The sequence below is a fragment of the Ranitomeya variabilis genome, chromosome 1, assembly GCF_051348905.1.
Source record: "Ranitomeya variabilis isolate aRanVar5 chromosome 1, aRanVar5.hap1, whole genome shotgun sequence".
Classification (NCBI taxonomy): Eukaryota; Metazoa; Chordata; class Amphibia; order Anura; family Dendrobatidae; genus Ranitomeya; species Ranitomeya variabilis.
The window spans coordinates 954,760,695-954,776,279 of NC_135232.1; the positions used below are offsets into that span (position 1 = coordinate 954,760,695).

Genomic DNA, 15,585 nt, shown 5'->3' on the forward strand with positions numbered 1-15,585 from the left:
GGGAATGAATGGCGCAAAGAAGTGCGCGAGACTGGGCGCCCGAACTGGGGAGGCGAGAGGGAAAAAACCGAGCTGGGGGGGGGGGCGGAGAACTCTATTTTGTAGCCAGACGACACCAGATCCCTGACCCATTCGTCGTGTATGACGGAGAGCCAGACTTGCTGAAAAAGAAGTAGGCGTCCGCCTACCTTGGAGGTGTCGCCTGGACAAGTTCGAGAGTCATTGCGAAGGGAATCTGGCAGGCCTGGACCCTCTGGTTCTGGGCTGCCTAGGCTTTCCTCGCCAGGACGGGTTTGGCCTAAAAGAGGGACGAACGTCTCTGTCTGAGCGAGTGGATCGGTCCAATCTGGAAGGGGCGGCAGGATTGGACCAGGCTGGACTGCTACGAAAGGGCCGAAAGCGAAAATATGGTTGACGCTGGAAAGCAGTCTTGGGCCTCTGTTGGGGAAGGAACTTGCTCTTTCCCCCTGTAGCGTCGGAGATAAGCTGGTCTAGTTTTTCTCCAAAAAGACGCCCACTCTGAAAAGGAAGAGAAATGAGCGACTTTTTTGAGGAGGAATCTGCACGCCACTCTCTGAGCCAAATAGCCCTTTTGATGGTGATGGCATTAGAAGCCGCCGATGCTGCACAGTTTGCTGCATCGAGAGAAGCGTACATTACGTAATCACCGGCCATGGCAATTTGTCTGGCGAGGTCCGCCATCTCAGAGGGAAGATCCTGATCGTGAACAGATTTTGTTAGAGCATCTGCCCAGGAAACCATTGCCTTGGCCACCCAAGCCGCGGCAAAGGAAGGAGAAAAGGAAGATCCTGAGGCTTCGTACACTGAGCGAGCTAGGGAATCTAGCTGGCGCTCTGTGGGATTTTTAATTGAGGCGCCATTAGGAACGGACAAAAGAGTTTTGGATGCTAGGCGCAAAACCGGAGGATCTACCAAAGGGGATTCCGTCCAGTCTTTAACCAGATCTGCGGGAAAAGGATATTTCGATTCCAGGGTCTTTTTGCCTGTGAAACGCTTATCCGGGCGCTCCCTGTGTCGCTTAACAAGATCCAGAAAATCTGGGTGAGAGGCGAACGTTTTATGGGAACGCTTGTTTCTAGTAAAGGAAACTGAATGATCCGGAGCAGGATTAGGGTTATCGTCCACTTTAAGGGCGTGATTGACAGCCTCAATGAGGGAGTCAACTGTAGATCTAAACTCAGGAGCATCCGGGTCTAAGGATACGTCAGACTCATATTCAGAGTCGTGAACGCTACGACCCCCTAACGAGGGTGAGCGAGAGGCGGAGCCGCCAGAAGCTGAGTGGCGTGGGGAGTGCTCAGGAGAGGTAGAACGGATCCGTTTTCTGGATGACCGTGCCTCTTTCTGGAGAGAGCTGCCCCTGCTGGCCGACGATTCCCCTGCTACGGAGGGATCTCTTAATCCGAGAAAAGGATTGCCCCGCTCCCCAGGAGGGTGCTGAATGGATTTGATAGCATTGGCTAAAAAATCCACAGACTGAGACAGAGAGGCGACCCACGCGGGGGGACTAGATACACCAGAGTCGGTGGCAGTGGAGGGCTCCTGTGCACTTGGGGCATCGCAAGTTGAGCAGAGGGGGGAAATCTGAGGCCGAGGAAGTGGAGCCTGGCAGGTGGTACACGCAGAAAAAAAGGTAGTATGCAATTTAGAGGTTTTAGACCTTGTCTGTGACATGGTGTACCCTAGTGTGATAGATTGCAGGGTCTAAGATAAAGTGAGGGCGGCGCTGCTGGGGAGGACCTGACGTGGTCTCCTTACCCGAGGTCCTGTGTCCCACCAAGAAGAGAGGAAGAGCGGTGGAGTTGGAGAAGGTCGGTGTTCGCAGCGCTGCACGTGGAGAAGCTGCGGCAGGAAGATCTGAAGCTGCAGCGTGCAGGAGAAGATCCAAGATGGCCACCGAGAGTAAAGTAGGAAGTCTCGCAGAGAGCGAGAAGCGCCAGGACCGGGGGGCGGCGCCGCCGATGATGCGAAAAAAGGGGCGGAGCCTATCGGAAGAACCGAGCTAGGCCGAAGCCGTGGACTAAATTTGGGGCTTGGCCCGGCGCGACACCGCTGCACGCCGGAGGCTATGGGACCCGTACCATGCTAAAAAGGAGCCCTCCGACCGCCTCTGGCGACCCCCCATTTAAACCCCCCCTCCCCCCCCCCCCCCCCCCCCCGAGGCACTTACCCCAATAAAGAAGCGCTGGGAGTACTGGCCACAGATCCAGGTGAGCAGTGCCCGGGGTTATAAGGACGGTGCAGGGATAGGGGAGCCTCTAACCACTAACCCCTGAAAAGGGGGGTGGAGAGGGAACCGTCCGCCACCATCCATCAGCCGCATAATCAGTGGTGATGCAGTGGGGGCTGCACGGACGCCACAAGATGAGGTGCCTCTGAACAACCGAGGGTGAAACCTGGTGGGCAGGGCATATGTCCGGCAATAGAGCCTGGCTGCAGAAGAGGGTACTGGAGGTGATACTTCAGTGCTCGTCTGTAAAGTGAGGGGGGGAGATCGGACCCTTGAAGGGGCCCGTCGCCCCTAGAATCAGCTCAGGCAGTGGCATCCCGCGTCGCAGGAGAGGGTACGGAGAGGTGAAACTCCCGTGCTCGCCTGTTGTTGGTTCGGGGGAGAACGTAACATGAAAGAATCCGTCGCCCCCTTCGTCCGGAAATAGAAAGGATTTAAAGAAAAAAATTCCAGTGTGCCTCCTACGGACACTAAGCTTGAACTGGGTCTCTGGAAGCCAGCATGAGGGTGTATACTGCAGGGGAGGAGCTAACCTTTTTTTTGTCTCAGCTTAGTGTCAGCCTCCTAGTGACAGCAGCATTACACCCATGGTCCTGTGTCCCCCAATGTGGCGATGGAGAAAACAAGATCCTATTTACAATCTATTTATAACCTGTACATCAAAAGGGGTTTAATTAAAGGCGATCATAAAACCATATTTTACTCTGACAAAACACTAATTTAGGGACAAAACGAGCAATTAAGATAAAAGTGATAATGTTTTTATAACAGCAATCATGGATACCGTATATACTCGAGTATAAGCCGAGAATTTCAGCCCATTTTTTTTAGGCTGAAATTGCCCCTCTCGGCTCAAGTCATACCCAGGGGTCAGCAGGGGAGGGGGAGCGGAGCTGTGTAATAATACTCTCCTGCTCCTGGCACGGTCCCTGGTTCCCCCGGCGCCACAGCTTCTTCCTGTAGTGAGCAGTCACATGGTACCGCTCATTACAGTAATGAATATGGATCCCACTCCACTCCCATAGGGGTGGAGCCGCATATTCATTATTGTAATGAGCGGTACCAAGTGACCGCTCCCTACAGGAAGAAGCTGCGGCGCTGGGGGAACCAGGGACCGCGCCAGGAGCAGGTGAGTATAACGCAGGGCACGATATTCACTTGCTCCTCGTTCCACTGCCGCCACGTCTTCCCCGTCCTCTGCACTGACGCTCAGGTCAGAGGGCGCGGTGATGCGATTAGTGCACGCTGCCCTCTGCCCTCTGCCTGATCGTCAGTGCAGAGGATGGAAGACAGCGGCGCCCGGAGGCGGTGGAACGAGGAGCAGGTGAATATAGCAAGTGCCCGGGGCCTGAGAGGTGAGTATGTGATTTTTTTTTTAATCGCAGCAACAGCATATGGGACAAATGACTGTATGGAGCATCTTGTGGGGCCATAAGCAACATTTGTGAAGCATTACATGGGGCAAATGACAGTATAGAGCATCTTATGGGGCCATAAGCAACATTTCTGGAGCAATATATGGGGCAATTGACAGTATAGAGCATCTTATGGGGCCATAAGCAACATTTCTGGAGCAATATATGGGGCAATTGACAGTATAGAGCATCTTATGGGGCCATAATCCGCATTTGTGCAGCATTATATGGGACATATTAAATGGAGCATCTTATGGAGCCCATCATACACTGTATGGAGCATTATATGGGGCTCCTGATTCAATATGGATATTTAAAAACACTTAACCTACTGATGTCTCAATTAACCCCTTCCTGACATCAGACGTACTATCCCGTCGAGGTGGGGTGGGCCCCTATGACCACCGACGGGATAGTACGTCATACGCGATCGGCCGCGCTCACGGGGGGAGCGCGGCCGATCGCGGCCGGGTGTCAGCTGCCTATCACAGCTGACATCCGGCACTATGTGCCAGGAGCGGTCATGGACCGCCCCCGGCACATTAACCCCCGGCACACCGCGATCAAACATGATCGCAGTGTACCGGCGGTATAGGGAAGCATCGCGCAGGGAGGGGGCTCCCTGCGTGCTTCCCTGAGACCCCCGGAGCAACGCGATGTGATCGCGTTGCTGCGAGGGTCTCCTACCTCCTTCCTGGCTGCAGGTCCCGGATCCAAGATGGCCGCGGCATCCGGGTCCTGCAGGGAGGGAGGTGGCTTACCGAGTGTCTGCTCAAAGCAGACACTTGGTAAGCCTGCAGCCCTGCACAGCAGATCGCAGATCTGGCAGAGTGCTGTGCACACTGCCAGATCAATGATCTGTGATGTCCCCCCCTGGGACAAAGTAAAAAAGTAAAAAAAAAAAATTTTCCACATATGTAAAAAAAAAAAAAAAAAATCCTAAATAAATAATAAAAAAAATATATATTATTCCCATAAATACATTTCTTTATCTAAATAAAAAAAACAAAACAATAAAAGTACACATATTTAGTATCGCCGCGTCCGTAACGACCCAACCTATAAAACTGCCCCACTAGTTAACCCCTTCAGTAAACACCGTAAGAAAAAAAAAAAAAAAACGAGGCAAAAAACAACGCTTTATTACCATACCGCCGAACAAAAAGTGGAATAACACGCGATCAAAAAGACTGATATAAATATCCATGGTACCGCTGAAAACGTCATCTTGTCCCGCAAAAAACAAGCCGCCATACAGCATCATCAGCAAAAAAATAAAAAAGTTATAGTCCTGAGAATAAAGCGATACCAAAATAATTATTTTTTCTATAAAATAGTTTTTATCGTATAAAAGCGCCAAAACATAAAAAAATTATATAAATGAGATATCGCTGTAATCGTACTGACCCGAAGAATAAAACTGCTTTATCAATTTTACCAAACGCGGAACGGTATAAACGCCTCTCCCAAAAGAAATTCATGAATAGCAGGTTTTTGGTCATTCTGCCTCACAAAAATCGGAATAAAAAGCGATCAAAAACGGTCACGTGTCCGAAAATGTTACCAATAAAAACGTCAACTCGTCCCGCAAAAAACAAGACCTCACATGACTCTGTGGAGCAAAATGTGGAAAAATTATAGGTCTCAAAATGTGGAGACGCAAAAACTTTTTTGCTATAAAAAGCGTCGCTGGTTTCACACTTGCGTTTTTGTCTGCAGCGTTTTTTGCACAAAAAAACGCATGCGTTTTTTCCCCTATATTTAACATTGAAAACGCATGCGTTTTTTTTGTACGCGTTTGGTCGCGTTTTCAAACGCATGCGGTTTTTTTCTGCATGCGTTCATTTTCAGAAATACAACCTGCAGTATTTTCTTGCGTTTTTAAGCACATGCGTTTGTTTGCGTTAAAAACGCATGCATTTTTATCGAAAAAAAACAGAAAACACACTGAAAAGCAACCCACCACCATCAAGGTGATAAAGGGATCCAAACCCTAACCCTACCCCTAACCTCACCCCTAAACGTTTAATGAACATTTTCTGACAGTCATAGTGCCACGTATTTCAGTGCCACGTATTTCAGTGCCACGTATTTCAGTGCCACGTGTTTCAGTGCCACGTGTTTCAGTGCCACGTATTTCAGTGCCATGTATTTCAGTGCCACGTATCACGTATTTCAGTGCCACGTGTTTCAGTGCCACGTATTTCAGTGCCACGTATCACGTATTTCAGTGCCACGTATCACGTATTTCAGTTGCACGTATTTCAGTGCCACGTATTTCAGTGCCACGTATTTCAGTGCCACGTATTTCAGTGCCACGTATTTCAGTGCCACGTATTTCAGTGCCACGTATTTCAGTGCCACGTATCACGTATTTCAGTTGCACGTATTTCAGTGCCACGTATTTCAGTGCCACGTATTTCAGTTGCACGTATTTCAGTTGCACGTATTTCAGTTGCACGTATTTCAGTGCCACGTATTTCAGTGCCACGTATTTCAGTGCCACGTATCACGTATTTCAGTGCCACGTATTTAAGTGCCACGTATCACGTATTTCAGTATCACGTATTTCAGTGCCACGTATTTCAGTGCCACGTATTTCAGTGCCACGTATTTCAGTGCCACGTATTTCAGTGCCACGTATTTCAGTGCCACGTATTTCAGTGCCACGTATTTCAGTGCCACGTATTTCAGTCACGTTTAGGGTTAGGGTTAGGGTTAGGGCTAGGGTTGGAGGTAAAGTTAGGGTTGGGGCTAAAGTTAGGGTTGGGGCTAAAGTTAGGGTTGGGGCTAAAGTTAGGGTTGGGGCTAAAGTTAGGGTTGGGGCTAAAGTTAGGGTTGGGGCTAAAGTTAGGGTTGGGGCTAAAGTTAGGGTTGGGGCTAAAGTTAGGGTTGGGGCTAAAGTTAGGGTTGGGGCTAAAGTTAGGGTTGGGGCTAAAGTTAGGGTTGGGGCTAAAGTTAGGGTTGGGGCTAAAGTTAGGGTTGGGGCTAAAGTTAGGGTTGGGGCTAAAGTTAGGGTTGGGGCTAAAGTTAGGGTCGGGGCTAAAGTTAGGGTCGGGGCTAAAGTTAGGGTCGGGGCTAAAGTTAGGGTTAGGATTACATTTACGTTTGGATTAGGGTTGGGATTAGAATTATGGGTGTGTCAGGGCTAGGGGTGTGGTTAGGGTTACCGTTGGGATTAGGGTTAGGGGTGTGTTTGGGTTAGGGTTTCAGGTAGAATTGGGGAGTTTCCACTGTCCAGGCACATCAGGGGCTCTCCAAGCGCGACATGGCGTCCAATCTCAATTCCAGCCAATTCTGCGTTGAAAAAGTAAAACAGTGCTCCTTCCCTTCCGAGCTCTCCCGTGCGCCCAAAAAGGGGTTTACCCCAACATATGTGTTATCAGCGTACTCAGGACAAATTGAACAACAACTTCTGGGGTCCAAGTTCTCTTGTTATCCTTAGGAAAATAAAAATTTGGGGGGCTAAAAATCATTTTTGTGGGAAAAAAAAGATGTTTTATTTTCACGGCTCTGCGTTATAAACTGTAGTGAAACACTTGGGGGTTCAAAGTTCTCACAACACATCTAGATAAGTTCCTTGGGAGGTCTAGTTTCCAATATGGGGTCACTTGTGGGGGGTTTGTACTGTTTGGGTACATCAGGGGCTCTGCAAATGCAACGTGACGGCTGCTGACCAATCCATTTAAGTCTGCATTCCAAATGGCGCTCCTTCCCTTCCGAGCTCTGTCATGCGCCCAAACAGTGGTTCCCCCCCACACATGGGGTATCAGCGTACTCAGGACAAATTGGAAAACAAATTTTGGGGTCCAATTTATTCTGTTACCCTTGCAAAAATACAAAGCTGGGGGCTAAAAAATCATTTTTGAGAAAAAAAAAATATATATTTTCACGGCTCTGCGTTATAATCTGTAGTGAAACACTTGGGGGTTCAAAGCTCTCAAAACACATCTAGATAAGTTCCTTAGGGGGTCTACTTTCCAAAATGGTGTCACTTGTAGGGAGTTTCAATGTTTAGGCACATCAGGGGCTCTCCAAACGCAACATGGCGTCCCATCTCAATTCCAGTCAATTTTGCATTGAAAAGTCAAATGGTGCTCCTTCCCTTCCAAGCTCTGCCATGCGCCCAAACAATGGTTTACACCCACATATGGGGTATCAGCGTACTCAGGACAAATTGCACAACATTTTTTGGGGTCCAATTTCTTCTCTTACCCTTGGGAAAATAAAAAATTGGGGGCAAAAAGATCATTTTTGTGAAAAAATATGATTTTTTATTTTTACGGCTCTGCATTATAAACTTCTGTGAAGCACTTGGTGGGTCAAAGTGCTCACCACACATCTAGATAAGTTCCTTAGGGGGGTCTACTTTCCAAAATGGTGTCACTTGTAGGGAGTTTCAATGTTTAGGCACATCAGGGGCTCTCCAAACGCAACATGGCGTCCCATCTCAATTCCAGTCAATTTTGCATTGAAAAGTCAAATGGCGCTCCTTCCCTTCCAAGCTCTGCCATGCGCCCAAACAGTGGTTTACCCCCACATATGGGGTATCAGCGTACTCAGGACAAATTGTACAACAACTTTGGGGGTCCATTTTCTCCTGTTACCCTTGGTAAAATAAAACAAATTGGAGCTGAAATAAATTTTGTGTGAAAAAAAGTTAAATGTTCATTTTTATTTAAACATTCCAAAAATTCCTGTGAAACACCTGAAGGGTTAATAAACTTCTTGAATGTGGTTTTGAGCACCTTGTGGGGTGCAGTTTTTAGAATGGTGTCACACTTGGGTATTTTCTATCATATAGACCCCTCAAAATGACTTCAAATGAGATGTGGTCCCTAAAAAAAAAATGGTGTTGTAAAAATGAGAAATTGCTGGTCAACTTTTAACCCTTATAACTCCGTCACAAAAAAAAATTTTGGTTCCAAAATTGTACTGATGTAAAGTAGACATGTGGGAAATGTTACTTATTAAGTATTTTGCGTGACATAGGTCTGTGATTTAAGGGCATAAAAATTCAAAGTTGGAAAATTGCAAAATTTTCTAAATTTTCGCCAAATTTCCATTTTTTTCACAAATAAACACATGTTATATCGAATAAATTTTACCACTAACATGAAGTACAATATGTCACGAGAAAATGTCAGAATCGCCAAGATCCGTCAAAGCGTTCCAGAGTTATAGCCTCATAAAGGGACAGTGGTCAGAATTGTAAAAATTGGCCCGGTCATTAACGTGCAAACCACCCTTGGGGGTGAAGGGGTTAATTTTACTTTTATTGGTATCTATTTGTATTTTTGACATTTACCAGTAGCTGCTGCATTTTCCACCCTAGGCTTATACTCGAGTCATTAAGTTTTCCCAGTTTTTTGTGGCAAAATTAGGGGTCTCGGAATATACTCGAGTATATACGGTAACTTACTATTACAGGGGTTTTCCCACTACTGAACAACCCAGTAGTAAATGAAACCAGCGAGGAGTTACACACACACACAAAAAAAAAAAAATTTACCTACTGCGCTGACGCTACTCCTCCGTGCTCAAGGCAACAAAAGAACGCTGCAGCCAGTCAGCGGTTGCTGATTGTTTATAGCAGTCACGTCATGCCCCAGCTGGTTGTGGATCCCAGGGACCAGCGTGGGACATACTACCAACTTTCATATGGGCCCATTTAAAATGGTTCCCCAACACTAATAGGACAAGACTTCTTAAAATAATAACACAATACATTTCTGTTCAGGAGTCCTCACCACAACATTTGTATCAGAAAATAAGATTTTAAATTAATTTTTTTCCTAATAAAACAAGAAGTTGAAAAAACCTGTCACCCTGCCTTCTGTTTGTGGATGAGACGGGAAGGAGGGCGTGACGCTGAATCTTTTAGAAAATAACACCTACACGCAGCACACCCACATGGCAGAGAAGCATAGTGGCATTTCTCCTGCCATGGCAGCTGGTCATATTGTCCTACCTACTTCATCACTTAGCTCCTGGACTCCTATAGAAGGTAAAACATGGTATCTGCAGCTGTCTACTGATGAAGGCACTCCATTTAGGCCAGTTTCACACCACAATTTTTGGTGTCAGACATAACCCTTTGAATCACAAAGATAAATGAACTCAAACAGATAATTCAATGTCCACACAAGATACGATGGGTAGAACGAATGTCAAATAGGCATCTGTTTGACACAAGCTTGTGCAGATTTCCATTCGGATCTGTCTATTTTGCAGGACTAGAATAGCAAGTTCTGCTGCACCTTGAAAAAAAAAAACAAAACCAAAAGCTAGACATCTAACTTTAGTCTACAGAAAACTGATGCAACCGAATTGCCTTATGTTTACATGCAGCCGCGGGACTCATTCCTTGAGCACACCTGAGATACTCGGATAACACAATATCCAGGCACGCTCGCTCATCACTAAGGGTACCGTTACACTAAACGATTTACCAACGATCACGACCAGCGATACGACCTGGCCGTGATCGTTGGTAAGTCGTTGTGTGGTCGCTGGAGAGCTGTCACACAGACCGCTCTCCAGCGACCAACGATGCCGAAGTCCCCGGGTAACCAGGGTAAACATCGGGTTACTAAGCGCAGGGCCGCGCTTAGTAACCCGATGTTTACCCTGGTTACCATCGTAAATGTAAAAAAAACCAAACCGTACATACTCACATTCCGGTGTCCGTCAGGTCCCTCGCTGTCAGCTTCCCGCACTGACTGAGTGCCGGCCGAAAAGTACAGCACAGCGGTGACGTCACCGCTGTGCTCTGCTTTTACTTTACGGCCGGAGCTCACAGTCAGTGCGGGAAGCAGACGGCAAGGGACCTGACGGACACCGAATGTGAGTATGTACGTTTTTTTTTTTAACTTTTACGATGGTAACTAGGGTAAACATCGGGTTACTAAGCGCGGCCCTGCGCTTAGTAACCCGATGTTTACCCTGGTTACAAGCGAACACATCGCTGGATCGGTGTCACACATACTGATCCAGCGATGACAGCGGGAGATCCAGCGACGAAATAAAGTTCCAAACGATCTGCTACGACGTACGATTCTCAGCGGGGTCCCTGATCGCTGCTGCGTGTCAGACACAGCGATATCATATGGATATCACTGGAACGTCACGGATCGTACCGTCGTAGAGACCAAAGTGCCACTGTGAGACGGTACCCTAACAAGCATGCCCCGTATAGGCCCAAAAAGACTCTTATTTCATATGCTGCATTAATAGGGGTCTATCTGTTCAGAATATTCACCGCAGGGGTTACCCTGTGTAAAGAAGAGAACAATCTACAGTTATGTCAGTGTTTTACAGAAAAGGGCCTGCCAGCATTTTTTTCCTTTAAAGTTGTATTTTTTTTTTTTTTAAATAAAAATAACGACATGTTATATTACAATGGGCCATGCTAAAAGAAAAAGGAAGGGAGTAGGACTGCAGCATATATTGCAAGCAACTGATGAGCGCATAGACCAGCAGCAGTAACGTGTAATCACAAATACACTTGTGGAAGTATTTGAGGGACTTTTACAGTACAAATCTATGTTCACACGTTGCGTTTCATGCAAATGTTAAGCTGCGTTTTACAGTACCAGCAAAAGCTATGACACTTCAGAAATCTCATGCACACACATTGGGGCTTTTTCTGACTGAATTGGAAAACTGCTGTGTTTTTGCAAACTGCAGCCTGTCACTTCTTTCAGCACTGTTTTCACCCACAGAAACCAATGAGTAAGTGCAAAAACGCAGGTGTCTGGTTTTGCTGCATTTTTGGTACAAAAACCTAAGGAAGTTGCATTGTGGGTTTTTTTTTTTCTTTTTTCTGGTGGGGGGGGGGGGGGCACTAAACTTTATCAGCATGTACAACCGACAATAAAAACGCAGCAACACCTGCTTTTTATAAGAACCTTATTTACTGCAAAGAGAGCAGGTATTGCTTGCAGGAAAAAAAAAACGTAGTAAATACGCAATGTGTGAACATAGCCTACCGTTGACCACATTGAAAGAGAAGCATACATTTTTTGATTCTATACATTTCAATTTTGAAGTAAAAAAAAATTCTATTAATGTTCAAACATTGCAAAGTCAGGATTATAAGAGGAATGAATGAAACAAGATATTTACCGAAACTGAATGTTCACTAAATGAGGCTGAGATCCATCAGATTGCCAGTAAGTTTCAAGATTATCATCTCGTAGCTGGTCGACACCAAAGCCTAAGAAAACAGAAAAAAGGCAAAATACCATCATCAACCAACAAATTTAGACAAGCCTTAATAAAAAAGGTACAAGAAAGCGAAATTCTAGGATTTTAATATTAAACAAACATAAAAATGTGTTCATTTATTAAAAGATATAACTTACACTTTTATTAAACAGTTTGTCAGGTCCAAACCTGTAAGTCTGCAGTCACTGAGTGTGTCACTGAGTGTGCCCACACTGTGTGCAGCGGGGAGTCGCCATTTCAGACCCGGGACCAGAAGATATGTATAAGTTATACATACTCCCAAAGCCACGGCCACTGACCGGAAGCATGAATAACTCACGCATACCCTCCGCTACCGGGTCTGAAAAAGCGGAACCCCTGCAACGCACAGTGCATCAGCTAGGGGGGAATTCATAAATCTGCAATCACACAGAGTGACTACAGACTAATCAGTTTGGACCGGACAACCCCTTTAACTACTGTACCTAGGCCCGTACTTAGCAAACATTGTAACCATACTATATACAGTGGCTTGTGATTTATCAGCACTAAACAGTCTAAGTTGGTGAAGTGAGAAAAATATAGGCATAAATTACATTTATGGGATCAAATAACTAAAAATTGGAAAGTGTATATGTATTCACCCCTTTTGCTATAAAAATTTCTGGTGCAAACAATTTCTTCATAAGTCACATGGAAGTCCACCTGTGTGCAATCCAAGTGTCACATGGTCTGTCAGTATATACACACACCTTTTCTGAAAGGCCAGAGGTTGCAACACCATTAACCCCCTTCAAACCCAAAGCCTGTTTTCACCTTCCTGACCAGGCCAAATTTTACAATTCAGACCAGTGTCACATTCTGTATTAATAACGCAAACTCAAAACGGGTCCCACTGATTCTGAGACTATGTCTCGAAAAAACATTGTACTTTGTGATAGCGGTAAAACTTGTCGATACGACTTGCGCTTGTGAAAAATTTAAAAAAAAAAACAAAAATGATAAAAAAAAAAAAAAAAAAACCCAGAAATTTGGCAAAAACTCAGAAAATTTTCACAATTTCAAACTTTAACCCCTTCCCGACCTCTGCCGTACTATTACGGCGGAGGTTGGGTCCCCTGCTTTGATGTGGGCTCCGGCGCTGAGCCCACCTCAAAGCCGGGACATGCCAGCTGTTTTGAACAGCTGACATGTGCCCGCAATAGCGGCGGGTGAAATCGCAATTCAGCCGCCGCTATTAACCAGTTAAATGCCGCTGTAAAACGCTGACAGCGGCATTTAACCGGCGCTTCCAGCCGCGCGGCCGGAAACGATCACATCGCCGACCCCCGTCACATGATCGGGGGTCGGCAATGCGTCAGGATGGTAACCATAGAGGTCCTTGGGAGGTGGAGCCGCATATTCATCCCTGTAATGAGCGGTACCATGTGACCGCTCATACAGGACAAGCTGCGGCGCTGAGAGGAAGCATTGCGGGAGCTGGGTGAGTATTTTAATGCAAGCGGGCGGGCGCACAGGGGGTAGGAGGCGGGAAGTGACCGGGAACTTTATTCTAAAAACAAACAAACAAAAAAAAACAAAACATGATTTTTCATTCCTTCTCTCCAGCGAACGCTGCTGGGAGAAGGAATGAATGCCGGCTTCAGCACCACACGCAGGGGGGACAGCGCTTACTGTAGCGCTGTCTCCTGCACGGTCCGTGTGGTCCTCAGTCGGCACACCGACAGCACACGGACGGCATCCATGTGCGATACGTGTTGACACGCACCCATTGAATTTAATGGGTCCGTGCGCTCCCACGAACACTGACATGTCTCCGTGTTTTGCACACGGACACACGGTCCGTGAAAACACGCTGACATGTGCAGAGACACATTGATTTTAATGTGTCAACGTGAGTCAGTGTCTCCGGTAAGTGAGAAAACTCTCACCACACGTACCGGAGCCACTGACGTGTGAAACAGGGCTTAGTCACCGACCAGTGCTCAACGGCTGTAGGACGCACGCACAGATGTGGTGCACAAGCAGGAGAAAAAAAAATCCTTGCCAGAAGCAAGGGTGCCAATCAGTGATGCACGTTTGATCAGCTGCTCGGCGGCTGTAGGACACATGCACAGAGTTGATCTTAAAAAACAGTCCTGGAAAACAGAAAGCATGAGTGCCGATCAGTGATTTGTGTCACTGATCAGCGCTCGACAGCTGCGGGATGTGCGGGGGAAAACAAAAAGTCAAAAAAGTCAACCAATCAAGTACTGTTCAGCAATCGGCGGCAGAAGGGGTTGGGGGGGGGGAAATCAGGGATCAGGAACGGCTTCTTTGAGGAATCACAACAACAGCAGTAGTGATGGCACAGGCTTCAAAAAGTCTGTGGCACCTGAAGACCAGTACACCAAAATAGATCAGCACTATGACCGCTCTGCAGCTAGAATGAGGATGTGCAGGGTGGTCATAGTGGGGAAAGATAACATCTGTTTACTCTGACTGGTGCGATCAGCATCATAATCCAATCACACCAATCAGAGCTGGCCCTAGTAACGCTATCGTTGCTAGACTCCAGCCTATGATTGGTGCAGTTACCAGATTGATCATAGGCTGGACATCAGCGTTTGACACAATTTCATTGCCTGAAAAAGTTGTGATTGGATGTTCAAAATTGCAACTGTAGTTGCGGGGCAAGATGCAACACTAACCAAACACCATCAAGACCAAGGAGATCTCCAAGCAAGTCAGGGACAAGGAGAATGGTATAAGTTGAGGGGAAGATGGATGGTGCGAAAAATAGGTATATTCTTGAGAAAAACCTGTTTCAGTCTGTCAGTAATTTGAGACTAAATAGAAATTGGGAAAAAAAGTGGACTTATTTTGCGCTGATGAATAACTGAAGATCTGGGTATATTAAATAAAATGTGTCTTTATTCAACGCGTTTCAAAGTACCGAGACTTCTTCATCAGGAAATACCACATTTTCAGTTATTCAGCAGCGCAGAATAAGTCCACATTTTTTTCCCAATTTCTATTTATCTGGTGGCCGTTACTGGACCTGTGGATCTGCTGCAGCGAATAACTCCTAAAAACTTAATTTATAGCTCCATCTGGTAAGTGCAATTTGATTGTTTTAAAACAATTCTAGTTTGGATAAGACCCTATTTGTGCTATTTTCTCCAGCAGCACCTACTTAGTAATTTAAGACTGACGGAGGTTCACCTTCCAACAAGACAACAACCCAAAGCATACTGCTAAAGTAACATTCGAGTGGTTTAAGGAAAAATGTGTAAATGATTTGGAGTGGCCTATTCCAAGTCCAGTCATTAATCCAAATGAGAATCTGTGGTCAGACTTGAACATTGCTGTTCACCAGAGGAAACAATCTAACGTGAAGGATTTGGAGCAGGTTTGTCTAAAGGAATGAGTAAAAATCCCAGTGGCAAGATATGGAAATCTCGGACTTATCCAAAGACACTTGCAGCTGTAATTGCAGCAAAAGGAGGCTCTACAAAGTACTGACTTTAGGGGGGTGAATTGCTATGCACAATTAAGTTTTCAGTTATTTTGTCTTATTTTATTTGCTTCACAATACAAAGAAACCCAAAATGTTCACAGTTTCACAGTTGTAGGCACGTTCTTCACAAGAACTGATGCAAACGCTCAAAAAAGAAAAAAACAACCTGTGAAATGCCAGGCTGTGAGGTTCCAAAAACACAAAAAAATGCC

At 46.1% G+C, this 15,585-nt stretch overlaps 1 protein-coding gene across 3 annotated transcripts in view; it reads right to left on the reverse strand.

Moving 5' to 3' along the window:
• ANAPC10 (anaphase promoting complex subunit 10) overlaps positions 1-15,585 on the reverse strand; it is a 122,243-nt gene that overhangs the window by 94,473 nt on the left and 12,185 nt on the right. For all 3 annotated transcript variants that reach the window (XM_077279274.1, XM_077279275.1, XM_077279273.1), the window contains exon 4: positions 11,794-11,884. In XM_077279274.1, coding sequence (XP_077135389.1) covers positions 11,794-11,884 — 91 coding nt within the window. The remainder of the gene's footprint in view (positions 1-11,793; positions 11,885-15,585) is intronic.